This window comes from Rhinolophus ferrumequinum, chromosome 9 (genome assembly GCF_004115265.2).
Source record: "Rhinolophus ferrumequinum isolate MPI-CBG mRhiFer1 chromosome 9, mRhiFer1_v1.p, whole genome shotgun sequence".
In the NCBI taxonomy this organism is placed as follows: Eukaryota; Metazoa; Chordata; class Mammalia; order Chiroptera; family Rhinolophidae; genus Rhinolophus; species Rhinolophus ferrumequinum.
Genome location: NC_046292.1, coordinates 29,110,931 through 29,119,674, shown reverse-complemented (window position 1 = coordinate 29,119,674; position 8,744 = coordinate 29,110,931). Strand labels below are relative to the sequence as shown.

The window sequence follows — 8,744 nt, the reverse complement described above, 5'->3', positions numbered from 1 at the left end:
GCAGAGGGGCAGGAGCAGAATGCTAGCCCCCAGGGGGCACGCTCCACCACTTGGCCTTTTTAGCAGAAAGTAGCCACTGACGTGAGCCAAGACATTCTGTCATGTCCAAGATAGGAGACCTTTCAAGAGGCACTGGTATGCCACAGCTTTCTGGAAAGGACTCTAAAGCCCCCTTCTTAGTCTCAAGAGAGCCTCTGAGACAACAAAAAACCCCCATTTTGGTTTGGTTTTGCAAATAAGGAAACTGAGGCCCAGGAAAGAAGTCCATGGTCATGGATGCACAACTAAATAGGTACTGGAAGGGACCAGAACTCCTGTCCCCAGACCCTGGGGTGGGAAGAGGGGAGAGGGGGTACTTCCTGGATGAGGTAGGGACGAGGCAGCCCCAGGCTCATCAGAGGTCAGGCGTAGGTTGTGTACTTCACTGAAGGAAGCAGGCCCAGAGAGGGCTCTGACTTGCCCAAGGACACACAGCCTTGAGCAGGCTTTTTACCTCCTACACAATCGAAGGGGCATCCTCAGCTGGCTGGCAGTAGGCAAACAGGACAGCGAGGTCTCCTTCAGGGAGCAGGAGGGTTTTTCTCATGCTCCCCCTTTAAACTCTTAGCTTTGGGCAAAACCTGGGAGCGGCCCAGGAGAGAGTGGGAGAGGGGCTCAGTCACTTTGGGGATGATTTGAGGAAGTCCTAGAGGACTGGGGAGGGGCCCCTGGGGGTTGCAGGGAAGCCTCAGGAGGTGCTCCAAGCACAGAGGGAGGAGCTGGGCCTTCCCCCCCCCCCCCTCGCACAGGGGAGGCTGGGGCTGGGCCAGGCACCCCGGGAGAAGGCGGTGTCCCTGGCTCCAGGCCTACCGGTGGAGCAGGGCAGGGCTGGACGGCAGGGGCGGGGCCGTGGCTGGTGGATATAAGAGGCAGCCAGGGCACGGAGGCAATGAGCTATCCGCTCTGCTTGGTAGCAGGACACTGGCAACAGGCGTGCTCCCTGCGCCAGACGTGCGCTCCACCGCCGCTATGGTCGCTGCTCCCACTGCCTGGTGCTCCATCGCTCTCGCCCTGCTCCTGGCCCTGCACGAAGGTGAGCCGTCTGGCCTCGCCTGCTGCAGCAGCCCCCGGGGTTCTGTTCAGCGGTGTCTCTCCCCGGGGGCAGAGGTGCCCCTCCCAAGCCATCTGGGGGCGTACAGGGGTGGGAGCCCAGCCGCAGCGGCAGCTGCCTTGGGCTCTGCAAGTACAGAGGTGCTGCAGGCACAGGGCAGTTGCTGGCCCTTCCCACCGGGGCTGCTGGGGCTTCCCCAGGCTGGCCCAGAGCTCCTGAGCGGCTAGACTGCCAACTTCCTCAATTGTGCAACAGGAGGAGCCCGGCAGGTCCCCCATCCCAGCTGTGCCAGGTGCCTGACCCACCGCTCCACCTCTCTCCCTCCTGTGCGTGCAGGCAAAGGCCAGGCCGCTGCCACCCCGGAGCAGCCCGTGCCCTCACCCAGTGCCCAAGGCTCCCACCTTCGGCCTCGGCGTTGTTCCTGCAGCTCCTGGCTCGACAAGGAGTGCGTCTACTTCTGCCACCTGGATATCATCTGGGTGAATACCCCTGGGTGAGCCACAATGGGGGCCCGGGTTCGGGGGGGGGGGGCTGCTAGCAGTGGGGGAGGTGGCAGGGGGTTATGGGCACTCCAGGAATCTCAGGCACAGTAGAGCTCTTCCTGGGCCTCCAGATGGGAGCACTGGGTTAATACCCACTCCCACATGGAGGCTGCCTGAGCAATATAAAGGGCTGTCTCATGAGAATTCGCTGGTAAGAAAGTGTGGGCTCCATTTTCCAGATCAGGGTGCTGAGGCTCAGACAGGTTAGGTGCCTTCCCCAAGATCACACAGAAAGAAGTGAGTGGTAGGTGGAAGCTCCGTCCTAGGTCCCTTGGATGCCAGAGCTCACATCCGCTCTGCCCTGCTGCCTCTGCACGACCTTCCAAGAATAATACAATTAATGACAGCACCCATGTCTCGACGGTGCCAGGCCCTATGCCGAGCCTGGCTCCTGCGTGATCATCTCATGAACCCCCGCCATCCTCCCCCGAGGCAGGTACTGCCGTTGTCCCCAAATGACAGATGAGAAACCTGCCCTGTGTCACCTGGCGGAGCCAGGGTGGGGGCCGTGCTGTCTGTTCTGTCTGCACCCGCACTGCCTCCGGGCCACTGCATACTTCAAGTTGAAGTTTCTGTGCACACTTGTGTTTTTTTTTTCCCTTCCCCAAATTGCAAAAGGCAAGAGAAGCCCGGCACGTAAGCGTGTGTGGAGCTAATCCGCATCCAAACATTCACTCAGGGTGGGAACCCTGCCAGTCCCTGCCTGCCGGATCTACCTGGAGTCATTACACCTCCAACCACACTGGCTAAAATTAGCTCTGGCACCCAAAGGTGCCGGTCTGACCGGCCACAGGGCTCTTGCCCTGCCCTCGGCCTGCCTTGGCCAGACTCTGATCTGAAATCAATCCCACCTGATCTCACACACATGCACACTCATGCACATGTACGTACACTTACACACACATTTACCATTTTTAAGTCAAAGCTCTAAGACACGTATGTCATCCTTCCAGGCAAATGGGGACCAAGTGGGGGCAGCTTAGCTGTGAGCCTGTGTTTACTTCTGTGAGATGGTGTTTCCTCCCCTGCTCCAGGGCAAGCTGTGTGCCTTCTTTGAGAACAGGGGAACAGCCTGGCTCCACCAGCTCAAGTTCCTTTCTGGGACGGGGAGAGGCTGGAGGATGCCCCCAGGGAGTGGGGAGGGTGGGGTTGGGGGTGGGGGCAAAGGCTCAGAGAGGGAGGGGTCTTGGGTCTGGTCTAGGGCTACATGGCACCTAAGGAGGAGCTTGTGGTGGGACTTCTTGAGGTCAGGGGCTGGTCACCTTTGCTGCCACCCTGGTGGCATGTGTGGTCACCCCAGTGTGCGGTGTTGACAGTCCCTGCTTGCCAATGGTCATGATTTATCCAATCATCTCTCTCCCTCCTTCCTCTCTCTCTCTCTCTCTTTCTCTCTCTGTCCCCCTCTTACTCTCTCCACCCTACATCACTACCTTGCTGGCTGCCCGCCCACAGACAGACAGCTCCCTATGGCCTGGGAAACCCGCCAAAACGTCAGCGCCGCTCTCTGCCAGGGCGCTGTGGGTGCTCCAGCACCAGAGACCATGCCTGTACCACCTTCTGCAGTCGAAGACCCTGGTAAGTGAGCACCCAGCCTGCAGGGAAGAAGGGTGGGCCAGCCTGGACCTGCCATGGGCAGCAGGGTGTCTGGGAGAGCAGTAGAGAAGCAGAGGAGCTAATGGGGGTAGTGAGAGGAATCCTAGGGGCCCATAGTGCCCTGGGTCCATGGGCAGTGTCCCTAGTTACAGGGAACCAGTCACCCCTGAGTCCCTCCCACTGCCCAGTTCTGTGAGCTCTAAGGGCATCATGTCTCAGTCCTGGGCAGGAGAGATTTTCACAGGTGACAGCTGAGGCATAGAGGGTACAGGACTTGTCCTGTCAGGCCACACAACCGGTCAGGAGAGCTGAGCTGCAGCCTTGTTCTGTCTGACTGAGTCCACGGGGCTTTGGATTCGGACCTGAAGGGGGACTTTGGCACTTTCTCAGTGGAGGAGTAACATCTGGAGTTGGGAGGTCGTGTCACAGAGTTGCTAGGGGTTCTTTGCAATTCTCGTAACTCTTTGGGCCTCAGTTTTCCCATCTGTAAAAGGGTGGGAACTTTTGTTCCTTCCTTCCTCCACTTGGAGCATTTGGGAAAAGCAGAAACTGGCTTTGCAATCCCCAGCTTCCATTCCCATGATGGTTTGCGAGAAAACTCCTCTTCTGAGACTCAAGCTGTAGCTCCAACTCTGCCTCAGTTTCCCCTGCAAAGGGCCATGTTTAGCTGCAGGTGTCTGGATTCTGGGAAGGCCTGCCACCCAGCTGCCTGTTTCTGAGACTAAGACCACATTCCCGATAGCTCAGTTTTCCTTGGTCTCCACCCTGCCTGGGGAAGGAAGGGTGCCAGGTGCACAGGAGTGGAAATGGATCTGCTCCTGAGGACGGATGGGGGTGGGGTGGGGGCCGAGCTGGGCCTGCAGCCAGGTGGCCTCAGGGGCCTGGACAGCCCCTCACTTGGGCCTTAATGTTGTTTATTCAGGGCTGAAGCCATGGCAATCCCAGGCGTTGGGTCCCCTGCAGACGTGTTCCAGGCTGGGAAGACATGGACCACTGCAGGAGAGCTCCTCCAGCATCTGAGGTGAGTAAGGGGCACCTGCACTGACTGGGAGCCTCCTGTACACCTGGCACATTTCCTCACATTTCCCTTGTTCTCTATAAGAGGCAGGACTGTATCCCCACTCGGCAATTAAGAGAACTAAGGCTCAGAGAAGTGAAGGCACTTTCCCAGGGTCACACAGCAATCTGGCATCTGGCTGAATCCAGAGCCTATGCTTTTAACTGCTATGCTCTTTGTTACCACCAGGCCTGGAGGTGGAGTTTTTAGAGGGTTTGAAGGCTCATGACCCTGGAAGGGCCATACGTATTCATTCAGGCTGTGTCTGAATCGAGCATCTCCCATATGCTGGGGTCCAGCCCACTCCCTCCCCCCACCCCAGACTGGATCCCCTCTGTGGTGGCCTCAGCACGGCTCAGCTCAAGACCTGGCACACAAGAGGTGCCTGTGAATGTTTGTCCAACCAAACTGACTCGAGAACAGGAACCCCACATCTGGCCTTGCAGCAGAGTGGCTAAGGGGTGACTTCTGAGCCAGGACTGCCTGATTTGAACCCCAGTCCTGCCACAAACAAGCTTCATGACCTTGGGCTTGTCACTTAACTTCTCTGTGCTTTAGTTTCCTACTTTGAAATAGGGACAACAATGCTACTCATCTTGTCAGGTTAGATGAGTCGACCTAATGAAGCGCCTCCAGCAGGGCCTAGCCCCCAGTCGGAGCTCTGAAAGTGTTAGCCGTTCCTACCTCTGTCCCTCATGGCTGCTCGGGGCCAGCCAGGGCCAGGGCCCAGCTTCTCCTCAGGGGCTCCCATTTTTGTGGGGAGACAGAAACAGGAGAAGAGTCACGATGGTGGGCCGACAGGACCCAGCATACACTTGGGAACTGTCTTAGGATGAAAATAATCAAGATGAGACTGCAAGTGCACGGCGCTTCAGAGTGGACAGAGAGCTTGCTTTGCCACCCTATAGTCCTCCTTACAACAGTTCAGGCCTGTTTTCGTCTTTAGACCCGGAAAGGGGCTCAGAGAGAATGAGAGACTTGCCTAAGTTCCCACAGCTGGGAACTGAAGCCAGCCTCCTAACTCCCAGGCTAGAACACTTTGAACCAGGACGAGGCCACCTGGATGACACAAGTCCATGCGAGGATCTCAGCCAGTGCAAAGGGCAACTAGGACCCATATTTGTCTGGGTTGGACCATCTTGTGTTGGCCCTTGAAGAATGGGAATTGTAGTAGGTGAAGTTTGGGTGGAGGGAAGGTGAATGGCTTGGAAGGAACAGCATGAGCAAAGGCGTGTAAGTGGGAAGGCAGGGCATGGGAGAGAAACTGGGCTGTTCATGGCCATCCGTCATTCTGGCAGCACTCGATGTTGAACATCAGCTTTGTCAAAGCTCCTGTGGGCAGAGAAGCTTCTAGGCCAGGTCTGCCCTGTTGTTGACGGGCAGACTTTGTTTTCAGGGTCACCTGTGGCCACCCTCTGACCCCAGGGCAGCCATGATGAAGGGGTGCGGTCCCTATTACTGCTGCCTCTCACAGGGAACTCTTAGGTGGTCCATATCTCTTGAAATGCTAATCTGACCCTTCTCAATTCCAGGGACATTTCTGCCTCCAAGATCTACTTTGTTAGGCGACAGCAAAAGACAACAAGGAAGACCAGGCCTACACACTTCAGGCGGAAAAAGAGATAGTGTTGAGAACTGAAGGAATGTTGGGAAGAAAGCCTATGTGGAGATGGGAGGAGAGGGGCCGCCCAGGGCACGGAGACCCTCCACCTGTTTCCTGGGCCCGGAAACCCGCCTGCTGGGATCCGCACGAGCTCTGGCCTCCTCGCCCTGGTGAGGGAGCCTCCCTCCAGGCAGCTCCAATGCCTCACACTGCCCAGGAAACCTTCAGCTCCCAGGCTACAGAGCAGCTTCCCATCGGGGCTCCAGCCCCACCTCTCTGCTGAACCGTACTGTGTGGGGACCGCACTAATAGGGAAGCTACATCCCGAGAGGTGTCCTCTCTGTTGGCTACAAACCAGGAGTAACATGCAGTGATGGACCTCACACCTAAGGCTGGCTCACACCTAAGCCAGCCCTGGAGGCTGGATGGGTCTGCCACACGGCTGGTGTCCTGGCCACCCCCATTTGTCCCTTCCAGCTCTCCCTCCCCAGAGTCTTTGTATCCTCATACTCTCGGGACGCTCCTGGTGAGAAGGGCCTATTCTGCTCCTGTCTGTATATAACTTATTTGCTGTAAGAACTTTGAGAATTCTGATTATTTATTATAATGTATTTTTTTAGACACAATTATTTGCCTGCAAACTTGTGTTTGTAGTAAACAATGAAATGATATTCTGGCAGTTTTTCTTGGCAGAGGGGGTAGTGGGAGGCACCTTTCAGGACGGGGCTGCTTGGAAGTTAAGGAGTCACAGAAAGGGAAAGAAGGGGCCTCAGGCAGATGACCAGAGCCCTGGTTTCCACTCCCTTTGCCCTTGCTGGGCATCTCCGGCTATTAACCCACCCTCTCTGGGCTTTTGCCTATCACATGCCCAGACAGCCATCTAAGCTTTGACATCCAGGATTCCGGGACCTACGTTCCCATCAGGCTAGCAACCAATGGCCAGGCCTTTCCCAAGAGCATGTTTGGAAGGAACGAAGACCCATTTCTGCTCCAGCTACCCTGTGCCACCAGGGGCTGCTGGGAGACCCAGAGAAAATTTACCTACTGAGGGCTGGGGCTGGATAGATTCCATGGCTGTGTGCAGCCCTAGTAGTCAGCAATGGGTGCTGTGGTGGAGCCACAGCCTGGCCCTGGCCTTGGGCCTTGGGTGGGGTCCTACTCGAGGGGGTTCAACACTCCTCTGAACGAAGAAGCCCAGGCCTCTAGGACTGGGTTGGCCGATCCTGCTAAGGTCCAAGGAGCAGCCCACCTGAGTCCCAGGGACAGCCAGCAACTCGGGCCACGTCCACTGGCAGCCGCCTGGACCCACAGCCTCCATTCTTCCAAATTCCCCTGTTCCCTTTTCTCCCAGCTGGCCTGTGCTAGGAGTGGCAGGTTGTGGCCTGAGCCAGCAATTGAAAAATAATTATTTACACACTACTCTAATCCTGCCTTGGCCATGAAGTCAGCCCTGATCCCCTCATGGAAGAATAACATGTTAACAAATACTGAACTCCTAATGTATACTGGCACTTACCCAAAGTAACTCATTTCTTCCTCACAATAAGCCTATGACATAGGTACTTTTATGATTCCCACTTTACAGTTGAAGAAACTGATATACAGAGAAGGCAATTGACTTGCCTTAGGCCACACAGCAAGTAAATGGTGTCATCAAGATTTGAAATCAGAATCTATAGTACATATGTATGCGTGTATTTAATAAATAATTATTGAATTAATTGAATTCATAGATCATCACTGCAGTGTAACCTTGAACAAATCTGTCTTTCTGAGCCTCAGTTTTTTAAATCTATAAAATGGGAAACAATAGTCCCTCCTTTGTAGGGCTGGTGTAAAAACTAAATGCATAAGTTATGGTGCTGGGCTTGGCCCTGGATCTGATAAGAGGCAGAGGCTGCTTGTCAGGCTGTCAATGATTATTATGTAATCACTGGACAGGCACAGCGCTAAAGGACGTGAGGGGAGAAAGAGACGGGGGCTGGCTGGGATGGAGAGGAATGCTCAGAGAAAGACTCCTAGACAAAATCTACTCCCATAGCCTCAAAGATGAGTAAGACTCAAATAAAGAGAAAGGAAATCAGGAGGGAACTCCAAACAGAGTGAACAGGAAGGGAAAAGGTATGACAGTGGGAGTGACAAAGGAGGTTCCCACAGAGAATCCCATGTCGCTGGAGTATGTTGAAGGAGGAACAGCAGGAGATAAAGCCAGAGAGGTCTTGAGACCCCAGGAAGGAGCCTGGACTTTCTCTTGTGGGCCAGGAGAAGCCACGAAAAGTCTGTGAGCACAGGACCTGGTCAGAGCAGAGCTTTGGAAAGATGCCATCAGAGGGCTGCACAGAGCAGGAGTGAATGAGGGGACAGGAGACAGAAGTAAGTTCACGACCAGCCCTCCAGGGACCTTAGGGGCCACGGTGCATCCTGGGTGGTGAAGATCGGTGTAGCAGGGCCAGTCACTTCCTACCAGAGTCCAGGGCCAGAGCACACCGCTCAAATCTCAGCTGAGCCTGATGCCAGGGAAATCTCACTCCCCGGCAGCCCAGCAGCCCGTTCAAAATGACCCTGCCCCCTTGGAAGCCCGAAGCAACCACCAATGGCCAGGCCAGCAGCTGAATGGGGCAACCCCAGGGCAGCAGGTGCAATGGAAGCCTGGCTGAGGGATGACGAAGTCCTGGCTGAGGGTGTGTCAGAGGCCCAGGGAAGCAGCATTCACTGGCCTTGGCACAGGCTCCGGTGGCCCTGGCCAGAGTTCAGAGATCAGCGACCCAGAAGATTAAGTAACAGAGATGATTAAAGGGAGGAGAGGAGGCCCAGAAAGCAGGTAAAGCAAGGTGACTCTGTAGTGCCCTGGAAATGGGG

At 55.6% G+C, this 8,744-nt stretch overlaps 1 protein-coding gene across 1 annotated transcript; it reads left to right on the top strand.

Annotated features, from left to right (window-relative positions):
• Positions 1 to 985: 985 nt before the first annotated feature.
• EDN2 (endothelin 2) lies at positions 986 to 6,270 on the top strand. The gene is made up of 5 exons (XM_033115042.1): positions 986 to 1,072; positions 1,427 to 1,583; positions 3,085 to 3,207; positions 4,148 to 4,246; positions 5,815 to 6,270. The coding sequence occupies exons 1-5, from the start codon at positions 1,009 to 1,011 to the stop codon at positions 5,906 to 5,908; spliced, it is 537 nt and encodes a 178-aa protein (XP_032970933.1). The 5' UTR covers positions 986 to 1,008; the 3' UTR covers positions 5,909 to 6,270.
• The last annotated feature ends 2,474 nt before the right edge of the window (positions 6,271 to 8,744 follow it).

Bases quoted from the DNA above. Each gene is read 5' to 3' on its own strand.
- EDN2 (XM_033115042.1), top strand. From the start codon at position 1,009: ATGGTCGCTGCTCCCACTGCCTGGTGCTCCATCGCTCTCGCCCTGCTC. The intron at 1,073-1,426 runs GTGAGCCGTCTG...CTGTGCGTGCAG, and splicing joins GCTCCTGGCCCTGCACGAAG to GCAAAGGCCAGGCCGCTGCC. The intron at 4,247-5,814 runs GTGAGTAAGGGG...TCTCAATTCCAG, and splicing joins GAGCTCCTCCAGCATCTGAG to GGACATTTCTGCCTCCAAGA.